The sequence below is a fragment of the Podarcis tiliguerta genome (assembly GCF_965153285.1).
Source record: "Podarcis tiliguerta genome assembly, chromosome: 2".
NCBI lineage: Eukaryota > Metazoa > Chordata > Lepidosauria > Squamata > Lacertidae > Podarcis > Podarcis tiliguerta.
The window spans coordinates 67,505,486-67,524,595 of NC_139535.1; the positions used below are offsets into that span (position 1 = coordinate 67,505,486).

At 41.8% G+C, this 19,110-nt stretch overlaps 1 protein-coding gene and 1 long non-coding RNA gene across 8 annotated transcripts in view; one reads left to right on the plus strand and one right to left on the minus strand.

Moving 5' to 3' along the window:
• Positions 1-19,110, minus strand: part of FNIP1 (folliculin interacting protein 1) — an 87,523-nt gene that overhangs the window by 14,614 nt on the left and 53,799 nt on the right. For 4 of the 7 annotated variants that reach the window (XR_014508395.1, XR_014508396.1, XM_083428707.1 and 1 more), the window contains exons 6-11: positions 18,851-18,942; positions 13,513-13,596; positions 12,460-12,531; positions 11,439-11,574; positions 9,685-9,886; positions 8,404-8,489 (exon numbers count right to left, since the gene is read on the minus strand). Coding sequence is in view for 4 of the 7 variants with exons in the window: in XM_083428707.1 (XP_083284833.1) it covers positions 8,404-8,489; positions 9,685-9,886; positions 11,439-11,574; positions 12,460-12,531; positions 13,513-13,596; positions 18,851-18,942 (672 nt within the window). In the remaining 3 variants the exon portion in view is untranslated. The remainder of the gene's footprint in view (positions 1-8,403; positions 8,490-9,684; positions 9,887-11,438; positions 11,575-12,459; positions 12,532-13,512; positions 13,597-18,850; positions 18,943-19,110) is intronic. The other 3 variants (XR_014508394.1, XM_083428708.1, XM_083428710.1) reach the window with 1 other exon arrangement.
• On the plus strand, positions 13,603-15,493 carry LOC310672113. The gene is made up of 2 exons (XR_014508415.1): positions 13,603-13,888; positions 13,930-15,493. It is a non-coding gene; the product is annotated as an uncharacterized lncRNA (long non-coding RNA).

Below are 19,110 nucleotides of genomic sequence, written 5' to 3' on the forward strand. Positions count from 1 at the left end.
TGCAGAAGTCCTGGATATAAGTGCATGAGAGCTTAGAACAGTTTTTAAAGATCCTTACAACTGGGAAGGCATTTCCCTTAATCTATTACTAGCGAGGAAGGCCTATAGCTCAGTAGCAGGGCATCTGCTTTGCAGACAGAAGGCCCTAGGTTCCATCACTGGCATCTTCAGGTGGAGATGGGGGATAACCTTGCCTGAAATGCTGGTGGGCCACTGCCAGCCCATGTAGACAATACTGAGCTAAATAGGCCAAAGGTGTGGCTCAGAGTAAATCAGACATTCCTCAATGGAACTGTGTGGCAATGGAAGACAAAATCACCTCTTTAATACATATTAATTTACTGGATTTACTGCCACAAGTTATGGTTTGGACACTGGCTTTGATGGCTTTAGAAAGAAGTTTGACAAATTCATAGGATAAGTCTATCCATGGCTATCAGGTGCAACAGCTTAATGGAGTCTCCATGTTCATTGGTAGTATACCTGTGAATATGAAGTTTAAGTGAAGGGCACACAAGCGAGAAGAGTTACTGCCTTAATGCCCTTGCTTGTGAACCTTCTTGTGAGAGCATCCCTAGGTTGAGTACAGGCTTATTTCCACAGACTACTAAATATTTCACAGACAGCTTCATATTGTAAGGAAAAAGGGATGTGCTAACTAAGAGCATATTTTAGGATAATGTTAAATGGGATTCAGCAGCGTAATTGCTGAGGGGCAAAAAACCCACATTTTTTTAATCAAAAGTGTCATAAACGAGAGACTATACCAAAATGATTGAATAAGTAAGAGCAGTGCTGCAAGTGGCCTTCAGTGTCACAAAAAGCTTGCAGTTTCCTGTTTGCTGGCATCCACACTTCAGACCCATTAAAATCAGAAGAAAGCAAGCTTTCCATAGGATTAACTTTCACCCCTTGGACTTCTGTGGTCAACCCACTGAACAAACAAAGGACAAACGAGAAAGCAGCTGAGAAAGCACCTTAGGAGAACTTAAAATGTGGAGCCCCACTTTTGCTTCACAAAGGTTCGGCCAACCTTAAAAGCCTGAGGTGAAATCTAAAGTTCAAACCAAAATGAGCCTTCTGGGGTCTTGTTTAGCAACATCAACCCCCACAGAAAGCTCTCTGGAAGCTGACTCAATTTGAACTGTGTGCATGTGTGTGTGAGGAAGGAAGCAGTTTCTGTTCCGATACCAAGATATTAAACTATTTGTTTTCGTTGAAGGGCTAGCTCGAGTCTTGTGACTCGTTATTTACTATTCTGGTAACCGTGGCTGCATCTGCAACTGATAGTGTTTCCTCAGAGAGAGATCAGATTCCGCTGGCTGCCTGCCAGCAGGCATGTGACTGCAGCAAAGGGAACCCTCAATGCCAGACATGTAAGTAATTGCACTGAACACGAGGGTGAGGATTAACTGCCTTTCAGCTCGGCAAATGGGAAAAGGTTTTTTCATTTCTCCCTGCAGTCTCCCGATAACACAAACTGCACACATATATTTTTCACCCCTTTAAGGCACTGCTAATGCTGGCGGTCAACAAAGGAGGTTTAAAGACTCTCTCAAGGCAAATCTAAAAAAATGTAGTATAAACACCAACAACTGGGAAACACTGGCCTGTGAGTGCTCCAATTGGAGAACAGCCTTTACTAAAGGTGTAATGGGCTTTGAAGACGCTCGAACTCAGGACGAAAGGGAGAAATGTGCTGAGAGGAAGACACGCTTGGCAAACCCTCACCAAGATCAACCCTTGCTTGGAAACCTATGTCCCCCACTGTGGAAGGACGTGAGGATCCAGAATTGGCCTCCACAGTCACATGTAGACTTACTGTTAAGACCATGTTCATGGAAGACAATCTTACTCGGCTACGAGTGAGAAGAAGAAGAAGAAGAAGAAGAAGAAGAAGAAGAAGAAGAAGAAGTTGTAGCCAGAAATTATTGAAGGTCTGAACCAAGTCCCGTATACAAAATCCTTGTTCAGGATTTTCAACTTCCTTAATTCTGTATCTGCATCAGCATCTTAATGGGAGTCTAGGAAATCTCACTTAGGAAGCTCTTTATTCCAATAAAGCGAAAACGGGCCTACACTTAGAAATCATTATGGGAGTCTGATCATTTGCTGAGGATTTGTAGCCAGCCCCATGGGCTTCCAGGGGTACAGAAAGAGAGTCTGTCCCTGACAAAGTGAGTACTAAAGAAAACACCACACGGCACTTTTCGCAGTTACAGAACTACATAGTGCTTTTTCTTTCTTTTAAGGGCCATTAACGTTTGAGGGCAGCGCCACATACCTTCCCCATCAATCCCTGTAGTGACATATTGCAGATTCAATTCACAATGCTGGAAAATCCTGTCGGATATTTTCATGGCACAGAGAAAAACTCTGGATTCTTCCCACCCCTGGTTACTGCATTGGTCAAAATCGTTATTTGGAGAATGGAGCTAAAAATAGGCTTTCACATTCACAAAGTGATTCCATTTCAGCAAAATATAAATTCAGAATTTCCCACTTTGGGCACTGGTGTGGGGATGTGATGCTTTAACCTACTCCTCAAGTGCAAATTGGATTGAAGTCTCTCATTCATGTCCCAAACAGTTGAAAGCAAATTAACCCATTCACTCTCTTTTGCAATGCTGATCACTGTACTGTTTTACTTGTTGCGGGTGAGAGAAAAAGGGCCCCTAATTAAGGTGAGTGGAGGGTTTGTGCAAGAATAAATGCTACCACGTATGCACCCTAGGAACTAGATATGGGTAACCATACCCTTTGTAGCATGCTTTAGTGCTTTCAGTGACTGAGATCCATAGGTGGAGCCTGTTTTTCCATTTGGGAGAGTGGAAAAGAGCGAAAAACTCCAGAAATTGATATAACTGTTCTGGGCCCAGAGTGTTTTGGCCCAAATCCTTCCTTGGGGGGAACTTTTTAATGTTAATTTTAATCAAAACAAGGGGTTCTATAGAGTGGCTGTCTTTCCTCTCATGGACTAGTTTCTCTCAACTGTGGCAACTGAGTACATGGATATGGGGGGCGCTGGGTCACAAATGTAAACCACCCAGCTGCTTCTGTCGCTCACAGACCTCTGGACCATGGCCAGTGTATTTGTGGACGAGCAGGTTATGAAGACTCCTGCTCTGCCTACTGGGCCACAGTGCCAACATTTTAACACTGACTGACTTCTAAGCATTTTCTTTTTCACCGCTATTGTTCAATTGGGATCCCTGTTCCCTGGGCAGGCCCGCTTCTTTTAGCAGTTGCAGGAGAGCACTTAAGAGAGTTTTCATGGACTTCAGAGAACTTTACCAATGCCGGTAAAAAGCTGTTCTGAAACTGGAGAATAAAAAGCGGTTTATCCATCCATTTGGTTAAGGAACCAATTTTTTCTGTGCTCTTATCTCTTAAGGCTTCTGCCCCCCTTTTAATAAATAGCTTATTTTGGAAGGGAGTTAAAGGCATTCAAGGGGCCAGGATATGCACAACAGACCTTTCCCCCCCCTCTTGGCAATGCTGCTCTGAAAGAGTTGCTGGAAAATGCAGAGGTGCCTAGCTAAATCAGACAGTGAGTCACACTGCACAATGGATTTTTTTTTTAAAGTGAAACTCTCTCAGGGTGCATTGTGTTTTAAAGCTCTGTGGACAAGGAGTGCCAAGGCTCAGGAGGTGTTTGCTTTAGTCCCATTTGCAGAGTTTCCTCCTTTCTGTGCATATTTTTGTCCCCAAAATGAATGCCACGCGGATGTTATTCAGCAGCATAATCAACATTAATGCCCTCAGGGGCTTCAGAGCAACCAAACTCATGTGCAAGCAAAGTTGCTTGTTTTCCAGAGGAACTGCAACGTCAAAGCAGCCTGTGTAGCCTCTTGAGTACTAATAGTAGTTTTATAATTAATTTAAATGCTTTGTGCGTTTATAATAACTAATAAATATGCAAGGTGGATCTGCAATGTATCACAAGACTAGTGAGATATTTATTAATATCAACACTTCCTAGGAGGAAATACCTTGAGACTGGAACTGTGGCTCAGAATACAGCCTACCTTTGTTTCTGAATTGGTGAGAAACAACAGCAGGGAAAGGTCTTAATTTTCAGGTGTAAGCAGAGAATTCAAGGGGGCAGATTCCCTTTACAGCAGCTCTGAAATACACTCAGTAGTTGACTCGTAGTTTGTATCCCAGGGAGTGGTATTTTCTTTAGCTCTCTTCAGTATGTGATATTATTTGGCACAAGCACACATTTTTCGGTAGTTGTGGCCAACGCCCCCCAAACCATCCCTACCCACTAATTTGCCTTGGCCCAAATAAATACATTCATGTATACTAAAAATAGCCCATATCTTAATTCTAAGACTATCTTCCTTACAAGGCTATACAAAAATGCAAAGATTGTCTCACACAGGCCTACAACATCCCTTTGCATAAACAAGATTTAAACCTCGGAGGCAGCTTCTTTTAAAAATCTAATCAGCACAGCAAGACATCACATACTGTCAAAGAAGGAACACTGCAAAGCTAAAAGAGCAATCAGATACGCAAGCTTTGGATGTGCTGTCAAAAATGCCTACGTTCCAATAATCATTTATGAACGGTGCAGGCTTGTTCTAAAAATGAGACAGCAGCACATCTGTAACTTGTACAAGGTGGTCTTGAAAGAAAGGGGATGAGTATACAAGATATCTAGTCAGCAGGATGAGTGAAAATCCTGTAGCTTTGCTAAGATAACATTCGCTACAGAATTACACAGGTGAACGTCTCTTTGTAGGTAGTGCACACCTGCATAAGTGGGCAACATAAAGGGGAAGCATGATTTTTTTCTAGGAGCCAGGCAAAATTCACATGCAAATTTTAAATTCAGTTTCTTTGGGGTGTTGTGTTTTTTTTTAAAGACCCTGCTTTTTATTGTTTGTTTGTTTGTTGTAGTGCAGTTTGTTGCATGCTAATGTTCTGCTTGTTCTGTTGTAAACCACCTTGGAATGAATTTCCATGAAGCGCAGGACAGAAGTATTAAAAATATAAATTAAATGAAACGATAAATGATACTGAAATGCTATAATAGAGACTTTGCATGATAGGCTGCCAGAGCATTCTAGACTCAGTGGGACGGAAAACATAATTGATTAGCCCGTGTGTAAAAGCACATAAAATAAAATAGCACTTTCACATAAGAATGCAGGTAGGTCACTGGCAATCTTTTGAATCACTGCTTCTTCAGTAAGGAGCAATCTAGTTTGCTGATGTTTGAATGCATCCCTATTCACTGTTTATTGCAAAAAACAAGCCCATATATAAAGCACATAAAGAAGGCGGATATGTAATAAGAACCTAAAATATGAATATGTTTACTGTAAACCTACGGCTATAGCCCATTTCTTATATGGTTAAAAATAGTTGTACAATAATTTAGTTTTCTTTCCACTTTCTGGCCCAATGAAGTGAGTGAAACACGCATGTGTATAACATTTCTAAGCAGTCAGATGGCCTCTAAACAGAGCACTGAAACTGCAGCTGGTATTGGCCACTGACGTGTGGGAAGCCAGCTTAAAGACCTGAGTTGGCTTTATCTTATTGCAAGTAACAGGCGATACTCCAAAATGTCATCAATATCATAAGCAAGAAAAGTGTTCATTCTTCTTCCTTTCAAATGCTATCCCTAACACAGCATAGAAATGGGTTTATTTTCTCTCTCTCTCTGCTAGGTTATTAAATTTATTCTGCCAAACCAGCTGATATTTGAATCTCCATTTGATTTCAGCATTTTTGGCCTCTTTCGTTTTTGTTACAAAGAAGGTTGGAAGGAGAACCAGTGATTTTCCTGCTTCATATAAATAAATACTTTTTTTGCTGTGGAATTTGCAGCACTAAAACCCAACGTAGCACTAAAGAAAGGGGGACTCAACATAGAAAACACCTTGGCAACTAGCCTTTCCACACATTAACATGCTTAGTTAAAAAGCAAAACCACCCAAAAGTAGTTTCATTTGTATAAATATATCCTGGATTTTGTGCACTCAGTTATGCTGCTGTGGAACAATAGTTGCTGCACCATGGAAACCGGGGCATAAAACTGGAAGTGCACACAAACACACACACTCCCAACAAATTATGCAATCAACGTGCCATGTGAATTGCCACGTATTTACAATGTGTTTAAAGGCTTAGCCAAGAGTCTCAGCTGTACAGTATAAAGCTGAATTGTTTTCTTCTTCCTAAAGCATATTCCTACTTTCACGTTGGAAAGTGATCCCAACTTGGATTTGCTCTGTGGGGCAAAGGGAACCATGCTCAAATTAATTAATGAAACAGAACCAAGAAGGAGACACAAATCAGGGATCAAAAGAATGCTATTCCTTCCAGAGGCATAAAAAGGAGGCAAAGATCCTTCCGTGCCGAATCTCTACTGCAAACCAATCCAAAATGACAGCTGTATGGGAGGTTGCAGTCAGTCCAGTAAAACTAGCAAGCATAGGGCTAGTTAGTGCATGAAGGGGCAAAGGACCACAGTTGTATTGTTACATTCAGTTAGGTTACCCGCCCCACCTTCAGAGAGCGAGGAAGCCTTTCTACTTCTTTCCTTCCTTTCTCCCCCCCCCCCCCCATGTAACCAACAAAGGAGAGTGTTTGCAAGCTTACAGCATGTGTTTGGAGTTATTTTCTTTATTTTCTACCCAAATGTATTATCCTTGTTGCTGCATGGAACAATGCATGACTGAGACCTTGATTCTGTAAGTAAAGCCTTTTAAACCTACTTAACAGTATGTGGTTTACTCATTACAAGATGGGTAGAAAGAGGGCAGCTGCTGCTGTGTGCAGATGAATGGGATAAAAAGGTTTAACAACTTATATTCCCAATGCTGCTTATATTTGTCAGTTTAATATTCTGCTACTGGGGCTCACTGTGTGCTAATCCCGCGTTCTGAGTTCAGGCACCCAGCCATCTCACCCTCCACCCAAACATGGGTCCACAGGAATTCATATACAGTGGTACCTCGGGTTAAGTACTTAATTCGTTCCGGAGGTCCGTTCTTAACCTGAAACTGTTCTTGACCTGAAGCACCACTTTAGCTAATGGGGCCTCCTGCTGCCGCTGCGCCGCCAGAGCACGATTTCTGTTCTCATCCCGAAGCAAAGTTCTTAGCCTGAAGCACTATTTCTGGGTTAGTGGAGTCTGTAACCTGAAGCGTATATAACCTGAAGCGTATGTAACCCGAGGTACCACTGTATTAATTCCACACAAGCTGTTTGAATCCCTTGCACAAACCAGGGTGGCAGCAGAATTGATAATACAGTCGTACCTTGGAAGTTGAACAGCTTAGTTCCCAAACGTTTTGGCTCCTGAATGCCGCAAACCCGGAAGTGACTGTGCCCAGTTTGTGAACTATTTTTGGAAGAGAAATGTCCGACGGGGCTTCTGCAGGAGCTTCCTGCGGCCAATCAGAAGCCGTGCTTTGGTTTTCGAACGTATTGGAAGTCGAACAGACTTCCGGAACGGATTCCATTGGACTTCCAAGGTACGACTGTCTTAATAAATGCAATGCACTACAAGTATGCATCCCCTGTCCTTCAAATCTCTGTCCTAATTCTGACTATACTTGACTATATCTGTGTACTAACTTCCTTGAAGTGTTTTTAAGTTGCACAAACAAATAGAACAGCAAGCCCCTTTAACCTCTCTAGTCATAAAAGAACCAACTAAGCACAAGGTTGAAAAAAAAGTATCGCACTCATAGCTCCCAGGCACAGCAAGAGATCTGTCCTGGATTTCCAAAGGCACGGCAGCCATTGCAGCAAGCTCATGACCGTCACTATTTCAGGGGCAAAACTCAGATCTTAAACTATGCGGCAACTTTTGAACAAATTGCTCATGCCAAACAGCAATTTGTTCAGCAAGGATGTTGGCCATGAAGGAGGAAGCCAGGGAAAATTTCTCAAGGGCGCTTCTGTACTGGTCTTTTAAGAAGACAATCTCTGCTAGGATGGTGGTCCACAGAAACGTGGCTCAAGCAAACATGAGGTGGCAGGAGAGCTTCAAGCTGAGCAAAGATTTGAACTGTGGGTTTCCACAGCAATGCGTGATCCTTTAGCCTCCACCTGGCACTGGGGATTCAGCTACACAGCTGCAAGTAAAACGTTTTAAATGTGTTGTTATGTGCAATATACAAATGTGACACTAGATGGCAACAGTGAGCTATGCAAAATTCAATGCCTTCTTCAAAACGTTTTTTTTAAAAAGCATTTTTACAGCTAGATTCCACCTGGTTCCCTTGCTGCTCTGCAGTGAACTAGATCTACAGATCTCAACCGTGAGATGAAGGGCTTAAATGGAAAGTTTTTTCCAGATTTAGAAACTCTGAAATTGTTTCCAAGAGAAGCACTCAAATACTTGGCAATGTACACAAAGGTTTGAAACAAACTCACCTGAATTCATTTAAGGCATCCATAATCCTATTATATGCCAAACTCCTCTGGCTGGCATCAGCTGATCGGCGGCTCATTTTCATAGCCTTGAAAACAATAGTAAAACATATAACTAACATTAGGCAGGGCAACAGAATTGAAAAACAAAGTCATGTGCTCTGTTCTATCTAAGGTGTACCCGGACAGGCAAACAGTGGGTTGGTTTTTTGTTTTGTTTTTGTACCATGATAAACCTTGGCTGCTTTCCAAGTTTCATATCAAGGTAGAGATATATGAGGCATATGTGTTTGCACTGTCTTTCTTTTTCCACACTTTTGCTTGCAGAAGGCTATAAAGAGGTCCAAGGTTTCGCACAGAGACTCCTTCACTTCAGGAGCAGTGTTTAAACAGTCCCCTGGATTAATCGGCCTGCACCCAGCAGTAAACATCACTCATTTTGGTGATAGGATTTGTTCTAAGAGATAGGGGCAAAACTCAAGTTGAAGCGAGTTTCAGATCTTAGGCAAAGCAGGTAATCCCACCTCTCTTCTTCTTGTCTCCTAGAAGTGAGTGGCAAGGCTGGGGCTGTCAGATAGGGCCCACTCAAGCACCCACTTCGACCTTGCTGTCGCCACCCTGCCCCAGCCCAATCCAGCAAAGCCACATAGAAGCCCATGTCGAAAGGGCAGCTCCGCCACATACTATGGCCAAAAGGATGTTCTCTACCACTGAGTTATGCCTCTTCCCCAGAACCAGTGTTACTGAGTCTATGTTTGTGCGCTTTGGCCCATGCCTCATTCACAGTTTGGTCCAGCACCCCTAATTTAAAACTGGTGCGACCCACAAAACAATCCGGAAAAACCAAATAACAGAAGCTTAAAGGTAAAGGTAAAGGGACCCCTGACCATTAGGTCCAGTCGTGGCTGACTCTGGGGTTGAGGCACTCATCTCGCTTTATTGGCCAAGGGAGCCGGCGTACAGCTTCCGGGTCATGTGGCCAGCATGACTAAGCCACTTCTGGCGAACCAGAGCAGCACACGGAAATACCATTTACCTTCCCAACGGAGCGGTACCTATTTATCTACTTGCACTTTGACGTGCTTTCAAACTGCTAGGTTGGCAGGAGCAGGGACCGAGCAACGGGAGCTCACCCTGTCGCGGGGATTCGAACCACCAACCTTCTGATCGGCAAGTCCTAGGCTCTGTGGTTTAACCCACAGTGCCACCCGAAGCTTAGGCATATTAAAATGGAGATTCTGATTAGAACAGGTGCAAAACGCAGTTGGTGGTGGTGGTATTTACCTGTTCTATTGCGCTCTTCAGCTTGTTCATATGGCTCTCAAAAAGAGGGAAGTGTGAGAAAAAGAACTCATTAAATTTGCTGTTTTCTTCTTCATCCTTTGAGAGCGTGAAAATCACCCCAATCGCTATTTTCTTTTTCCTGACAATTCCTGGGCTCGGGCTGGAGCTGTCATCTGACAAGTTAAAACTCTCTTCCACTGACCTTTAGGGGGTTTAAAAAGGTTGAAGAGTTAATGACTTCAGAAAATATCTCAAAACTATTTTCTTTAAACATACTGAAGTGAGCCCCCTTTCCCCAAAACAGTTGTTTCCTTTTTAAAACCACGTCCGCTGTAGATGATCTCGGAACATTGTGAGCATAGAAAGCTGCCTTATATTACCGTATTTTTCGCCCCATAGGACACACTTTTCCCCCTCCAAAAATGAAGGGTAAATGTGTGTGCGTCCTATGGGGCGAATGCAGGCTTTCACTGAAGCCTGGAGAGCGAGAGGGGTCGGTGCGCACCGACCCCTCTCGCTCTCCAGGCTTCGCGCACCTCTCCGCAAGCAGCGGGAGCCCTTTATTTCCCCCCCTAAAAACTAGGTGCGCCTTATGGGACGGTGCGTCCTATAGGGCGAAAAATACGGTAAGTCAAACCCATTGGTCCATCTAGCTTAGTACTGTCTGCACTGACTGACAGCAGCTCTCCAGGATTTCAGACAGGGGGTATTCCCAGTCTGCAAGTAAAACAGATTCAGATGCTGGCATTTGCAGGTTGTTCTGGGCATTTGCCAGTAATGGGCTGTGTTTTAAAAATCAGGGCTTGCTCTCTTTTGCTGTGTGGATGTATTACAAGGATGAACAATGAACTGTATACCACCATTTTCATAGAACAGTGAGCATCTGTCTCCTACCCTACATGAATTAACTCTTATGTACAGGCTTCTTCTCCGAGTCCTGCAGTCTACAGCATGTGGCAATCTAGCTTTGCTCACAATTTTGGTTTCATAACATGAAAAGTAGAAAAAAGCAGCTTAAATGTATATCATGCAAATGTTCCTGTTCTGCAAAACTTCCAACATTAGACAGATTCTTTTTGTGGCTTTATGAAAGAAACAACACATTTAGAACCTAAATGCATTTGCTTCTCCCCGTCCCCAGGAAAAGCTACTTTAGGAGGAGTGCTTTCCACTTGCCAACTCATGTTCGCAACCATGAAGGGGGGAGACAGCTTGGGAGGTAGCTTTGAGTGGAGAAGCGCTTCATAAGAAATAGTTTGACTACCCTCTTGCCCTGCTACTACTTTGTTCAAGACCACCAATTCCTGGGGAGCAAGAAAGGAGAAGGAACCATCACGGTTTTGTTTAAATCTGAGTATGAGGTGAGGTTTATTCCTCCAGCCATTCCTTGATAACTATATGGAAGCCGCCCAGAGTGGCTGGGGTGGCCCAGCCAGATGGGCGGGGTATAAATAATAAATTATTATTATTATTCATTTCCTGATTACTTGTACTTGCATTTCACCATGTGATCTGAATAAATAACCCAATATCATGCGATTAGCATATGACTGATCCCATCACTGTGTTGCGTGCAGAATACTGTTTTTGTGGGCAAGAAGAGCTCCTTCTGGTTGCAGATTTAATTGAGTTGAGGAGGAGATTCCCGATGGAGGAATTTGAATTTCCCTCCAAACTAAGCAAATGCACATATTTCATGTGAAAATCTGAAAGAAGGAAAAACCATTTACTACCAGCAGTAATGCCTAACTCACCACCTAGGGAAGACCCCATTCTCCAAGCTTGTCGTCTGGCTGCGGCGCCAGCGCCGTTGGTAGCTACTAGCACAGCTTCTGTTTAGCGAAGAGCCCGGGGAGGGAAATGGGGTGATGAGCAGGCTGCTAAGAGACGCTGCGACAAAAGAGAAGGAAATTATTTGTTATATTTAAAAAACTCTTTGCTAGAAGAAAAACGCTACTTGGGTGATCATGTAATAATGTGAACAATATGGCCCAGTAGATAAACCATTAGCCCTTGGCGACTCGCAGAGAGATCTGTGAGAAGCACGTCCACGCAAGACGCTTCCCATTTCTGCTTCATCCCAGAAGCCTCCCCAAACAAGATTTGTATGAGCGCATCCCCAGTATTGTGTAAAACCACACCAAGGAGGTGTTTGGAGGGGAGCATGTGGTGCCTTGGGTGTAGACATGGCGGCCCCTTTGCAGCACCCATTTCTGGGGCACGGTTGAAAGAGCAAGTGCATTCAGCCTATGGGAACTTGCTTCTGTGCATTTGTCGGCTTTGGCAGAACATGAGCTAGGGGCTTAAACGTGAATTGATGATTTGGCAAGGAGACAATGAAAATCCCTGGTTTACATTAAGGATACTTTAAGTATGCCCATTAACAACTCACAGGCTTGGGGCCACCTCCACCACCTTTCAACCTTAGCCCTATGTTATTTAAAATTTCCAGTACTGGTGAACCAATTTCACTTTGTATATCCAAGTGCTGAATATCCTCTTAATATTAAATATTATTTTAAAAAGCCACACTTATTACCCAATATTTGGGAAATATTGCATATAGCTTGGCTCAGGATTTATATAGGAACTGGGTCAATGTAAAGCATAAATCACTTGTTAATTTTTTTATTTTTTTTAAGGGAAACACATCTTAGGGAGTTCTGATTACAGAGGTCAAGAAGCAGAAACAAATAACACTTTAATTACAGACCAAATCAATATGCAGTAGGGAAAGTTTGTGTAATGGCCTTATATTCCTGATAAAAACATTACCAGATCTTGCAATTCCGCTGTCTCTGTCTTCATTCAGCTCCCTCCCAGGCATGTCCATAGGGTTGCTGTGAACTATGCAGATAAAGTCACCAGTTAGCACGAGAACATGACGCTCCTCTTTGGCTCTGCAGTGCTCGGTTTAATTATCAAAATAAATCATGCTCATTGGCTGCATTCACTTAGGACACGGAAAGTAACAGCAAAGCACACACACCCATCACCAAGAAAGGCTGCAAAGCTGATCAAGCCAATGCACTTGATTGGACCAGTGTTCAGACAAGTGTTTGCCAAAGCCCATCTCTTTATTTCAAGGCAAGTGGAATAACATAACAAAAGGCAAGTTAGCTATGAAGCAAAAGCACTCAGTGCAAGCTCTAAGCAGATGCTAAAGAAGAAATTTATAGCAAACAGCTGTAAAGTGGGTGCTCTAGGACAGATGGAATTTGGATTTAGACTTCTATCGCTTCTTCAACTAAGCATGAAGCTATCTGCATTTGCAGCCAGTCCTTACTAAACAGAGAGATGAAATCCCAGCCAAATTGCCTCCAACAAAGCTAGGATTTCATCCACCAGATCAAAAGCCTCTTGATCATACTCGTTTTTGAAATCATAAATTTGCCAGATTTGTAGAAGGGAAAATCTAAATCAGGCATGGAAATAAAACACGGCTAATAGAAGCGGGGGGAAATACTCTTTATTTCAGTGTTATACAAACAGTGAAATAATTATGTTTTTACAATGGAGCTCCTATTGAATCAAGCTCTAAACAGTTAATAGCAAATTCCTTTTGTCTGGAATTTACAAGCTCCCCCTACTTTTTTCTTCTTCAAACTTTAATAAGAAATTCATAAGCTCCATCCAAATCATTACCTGAGTAGAAATAGAGATTAAGGGTTACATTCTTTGAAATTTTAACATGTTATGATAACCATTGCACTGTGTAAACTATGCCTGAGAGATTTTTAGAAACGGTATTTTATTTCCAAGGCCAAACTACGAAATCCACTCAGTTTCGTCACACCAACTAGACTATCCACACAGCACATAGCAAACCTGCAAAGAAAGAGGCGCTCCGGATGAGGCGGAGCGGACCTTGTTCAGAGAATGCCCGCCTAGGGCTGCAAAGCTGTGAAAAACCTACATGGCAAAACGTAAAATATATATGAAAGAATGAGGTTAGTAAAGCAGAACAGATTCTGTGGGAGGGGGGGAAAGGATTCAAGCCGACATAAATGCAGACCCACAGACAGCAAAGAACACACCTAGGATAGCTCCCTCGGTAGAGCATGAGGCTCTTAATCTCAGGGTCATGGGTTCAAGCCCCACACTGGGCAAAAGAGTCCTGTATTGCAGGGGGCTGGACTAGATGACCCTCGAAGTCCCTTCCAACTGTACAATTCTATGATCTACTTTGATAAAGGAGTTTGAGGTGCTTTGCCCACGTCCTCACTTATATATAAATATATAGAGATATAGAATGTTTTTATATATATCAAAATTGTACTAATTTACTACACAACAAATCAATTCAGGGCTGGGTGGAAGAGTTTCAAACTATCTTTGAAGACAATTCAGTAGCACTTTCTGTCACCCTGATTATTTCAATTTCACAGCCCATAATTCATGATCTAAAGTGATCTTGGGAATAAAAACTCTGTATGTATATGAGAAATAATGGGATCAGAGGCTGCAAGCCACTTTGGCACATTTTCTCTTAGCCCCATTTGGGACACTACCCCTAAGGGCTGAGTTCTATCTTGACATCCAAATAATTGGGGTGGAGCCAGAAGAATAACTGCACTGAGACTCTGCACACCTATGGCTTGCCCTTTCCCCAGTGGTCACTTCAGAGCTATGAGGAGATCCAGCCTTTCCGTCTTTTCTAAGGAAGTAGGAGTCCAATCTCTCACTGAAGCATTCCTTGTTCTGAAGGACAGGTCACAGACACAGCATTTTATTAACTCGATTCAGCTTCTCAAATAATCAATTCACTGCAGGGAAACTGAAGAATAAGTATCCTTTGCTTCCTCTTCCTTCAGTCTTAGCAATTCCTTGAAGGTTTTCACTTAATACTAACCAGAAAACTTGTAATATTTTCACTGGAGCACATGGAAGCTTGTGCTCTATGTTGTGTCTGCAGTTCTAACACCGAGCACACAAACCCTTTCCTTTTAAGGTTCAAACGCTGCATTGCCACAAAATCCACCTTCTTTTCTTTCCATTTTTGCTAATCAGTTGTCTTAAAAGGAAGCTTGATTGCAAGGACTAACCATTCCACCAAAAACCAGATGTGCTGGGAAAAGTTGGCATGTACACAACAACCTACTAAAGCACACAGTAACCTTTACAAATCAAGAACTGGCAAAGACTGATGGGTCACAAGTATTCTTTTTTATTTAATTTGGTTTCTAGAAATGTTCTGGTTACAGATTAACTCCTTCTTGCTATGCCTGACTCTTTTGATTGCTCTGCTTTAAAATGTGAGCTATAAGCAAGTACAGCTGAGTGGACCCTATTTTGGCACACCCTCACTATAGATGTCACTGTCCTCTCTTCTGAAATTGTTGTTACTGGCCATAGCAAGCCCCACTGATAGTTATACTCCTTGACTCAGGGAAGGTGGTTTGCATATATATTCCCTATAAATCAAAGACTATAATACTCATTCCCTAGGTACTGATACTGTCCTAACAGTAATGGTTCCCAATGTGGTGCCCACTGAGGCCCTCTGTGATACCCATAGGGTCCATTCCCACTGTCCAATATGCAGGGTGACAGTCTTCCCATTCCCACTCTAAATCAGAGTTTTACCAAATCAGGAACAACACTTGTGAAGTTACTGAAAGTTTTCTTTGAGATCACCTCTAAAACACCAGCATATGACAAAATGGCGATCATTTGAAACCACTGCATGAGTATTATTTCATTTAGTTGCTTATTATTTATTAAATTTGTTCTGTAGATGTCAGGGCAGTTCACAACATGAGAATACAAGCTAAACACACAAGATACATAATAAAAACAACAACAAAAACACCCCACAAACCAATAATCTCCCCTCCCACAAACACATTTAAAAGGTATAGGATGTTAATCAGCCAAAGGCCTGCCTGGTTGAAGAGAAGGGTTTTGCCTGGCGCCTAAAGGTGTACAGTGGTACCTCGGGTTAAGTACTTAATTTGTTCTGGAGGTCCGTTCTTAACCTGAAACTGTTCTTAACCTGAAGCACCACTTTAACTAATGGGGCCTCCTGCTGCTGCCGTGCTACCGGAGCATGATTTCTGTTCTCATCCTGAAGCAAAGTTCTTAACCCATGGTACTATTTCTGGGTTAGCAGAGTCTGTAACCTGAAGCGTATGTAACCCGAGGTACCACTGTATAATGAAGATGCCAGTTGCACCTCCCTGGGGAAGAGTATTCCACAATGTATATATCTATAGCAAGATGAAGAATTCACACCAAAGCAACGTTATCACGAAAACCATACAGTACTTCTGATTTAGGTAATTTGAGATGCACATAAAGGTGTGACACAGTGTAAAGAAATCACTTTAGCTTTATCCTCTTGATTTCTAATCACCTATTAAAAAGCTAATCTATTCCTAAAAGCTGAGTGATATCGATTAAAGAAATTGCTTTAAAGGGTATTTGAGCACATGGTTTAACTATACAGAGTAATCCCACTTGTGCTATATGGGTACACGGTAGATTGACCTTTTAGCTGGCCAGGTTGACTGGGCCATTAGAAAGCCCAAAGCACAATTCTAAACAGCATGCAACTAATCTGATAAACTGGGGGTGTTCAAATAATTCTGTTCACACAGGAAAATGTAAATGATATAGCTTATGGGAAAGGAGAGAGTTTTGACAAGATCATCATATTGTTCTGTTTGTTGGCACAGTGCAATTATGGAAGATTAATTAGGCTGCTGGGGAACACCTGCGTGGATAAGGGCACCTAATTACGGCTAACACAACAGCGAAAATAATCGTGATTAATAAAGCTCATTCTTCACATTGATTAAGTAATGCTTAAAAATAATTGGCAACAAAAGTCATAAAGACAGTACTAAGAAGAACCAGGCCAGTCTTATATGAATGCAATTAAACAGGCATTCATTAACAATTTAGAAGTAATATTGTTCAATATAGTAGTGGTAATAATAAAATTAACATTTTTATAGTCTTTCCAAATGTGCTTCGCAATGCTTCATGTGCATTATTTAACTTCAGCATTATTATTCCCTATATTGCAGAAGTGGATACGGAGGCTAAGAGGTGGCTTGCCTACAGTCACCAAGTAAATTAATGACAGTCAAGATTCAAACCAGCCACTTCCTGATTTGAAACTCAACCTCTCAGTAACTACCCTACACCAAAGTTCATTTAATTGGTCATTTCATTGCTGTCCTTCTAAAGTGGCAATGGAAAAGGCGTACATAACATTCAAATAGTATGCCGTGCAAAAATCCTCCTGTGATACAGCATACAAATATTCAAATTTTCCCCCAAATGTGAAAGTAGGTGCTTATTAGCTGAGTAACTCATTTAGATTTTCATTCAGACTTACATCATTAACAAAATTTACTTATAGAGTCCATAGACAGTTCTGGTTACTCCAGTTTTCAGTTGTAGCCTCAGAGGCCACACATTCAGTTTAGAAAATTCACATTGCAATTCCAATAGAGAAATTTAAGAGATGCAAAACTGAGTAAGACAGACAGAATTTTCAATACAGTTCATGTATATTTAGAACCAGTGCCTCTTAAAAAAATATTAAAGATTTTCTTGGTTTACAAAAGTACATACATTGTCTTTTTTTCCTAAGTTGTAAATTCTTTTCTACAGTTCAATTTCTACAGATCATTTGATATGAGACATTAGTGTTGTATTCAGTATAAGGTTGGGGAAGAAGAGAGGTGGGAGATGAGGGGTGGGGTGGTGAAACTTATATTCTTGTATATGGTGTACAGGTGGGGTTATGTGTCAGTAGCTCTTTTGTTGTTTGATTTCTAATTAATGGAATGGGTGAACATATCAGGTAAATAAAAAACAAACACTTTTCAGGTCAAGGTACTGTTTGGATAAGGTACCCTTCCTTTTAAAATAGATCTTAAAATTCTGCATCAGCGAAGTACAGTTTCCCAGCATGTTTAACCATAAGGGTTCCTTAACATCATTTTTTTGTATATGATTTGAAGGGTAAATGCTATGCAAAAGCAAATCTTAAAACAACTCTCAAGACTTGAGCATGTTTCACCCAATCCTTTGTATTTATTTAATACGAAGGTGAATCTACACCAGGCATAGGCAAACTCAGCCCTCCAGATGTTTTGGGACTACAACTCCCATCATCCCTAGCTAACAGGACCAGTGGTCAGGGATGATGGGAACTGTAGTCTCAAAACATCTGGAGGGTCGAGTTTGCGAATGCCTGATTTGCACTGAATTTAAAGAAGCCAGACCACACTGTCTATCTGCTTTAAGCCCAAGGTACCATCTCCTTGAAACCACCTTACTTCCATAACCGTCTTCAAGATGGTAAGAAGGAAATCACAAAAGCAAATTGTACGCTAAGCCAACCCTCTAGCATCCTGCAGGTATTTTTGTGAAAAATACAACAACTTTCTCTTCCTGGTAGCCCTTCCTGCTTCTGCACTTTTCAGTCCCAAAGACTGAAGGCCATTTCACAAATTGTGTGGCAGCAACAACCATAATTACCACCACTGGTTTCCTGATGTGCATTCCTGTATGACACACCCATTGTAAAATGTATATTTGTTGCAAGCACATATTACGTTGTTTTTGTCAGGAACAGGGTGAGGTGTTGCTGGGTTGGGCAGGGAATCAGTGAGGTCAGGGCTGGTGTTCCCCCTGGTGCACTAACACAGCACCAATCTCACCACTGCCTTTCACCAGCAAGCAGCAGGGATGCTGATGTTTGGACGGTGGCTCTGTGAAATAGCCTCACTGTGCCAGCTGCTCCTGATTTTTATGACTACAGGCAGAAAATTCTGAGTATAAATGAGGCCCTAAGGGGAAATCATATCTGTGCTGTTCTGTGCTTAGTTCTCTAAAATAGAGCCTACCGTGTCCATTTCCATCAAATTCATTTTAGCCTAAATTGTGTATCAGTTACTATGCCTTTCTTCACCATATATAGATTTGAACTGATAAACTTCAAGCCAAATAGACACAGAATATTCCAGTTTTCAGATTTCCTGGAAATGAGCTACATCTGCGTTCAGGCCAAAAGTTGTCCCACTCTTAGACCACACCATTTCTTTAAAACAATGATATTCTATTATACAGATGTAGATTAATGTGTTTATCAGTCTGCAAAGGCCTTACAGTGCAAATATTCCAAGGAAGTAACAACGCTTTTAATTACCTATGTTTCCAAGAAGTCCATTCATAATTGTGCTATGGTCTGGCTTTAGAGTATTGCTGTCCTGATTAATGAATTCAAGACTGTCTTGAAGCCTGCAAAGGGAGGGGACAAACAGAAACGGTTATTTGTATTCTGTTACAGTACTTTTTGATTTTATTATTATCTCTACCTGTGCCCTGCACATATTCCCCGTCCCACGCTCTTATGTCCTATGACAGTGAGCCAGGGGTCTCTGAGAAAACAGGACCTAGGTGACAATC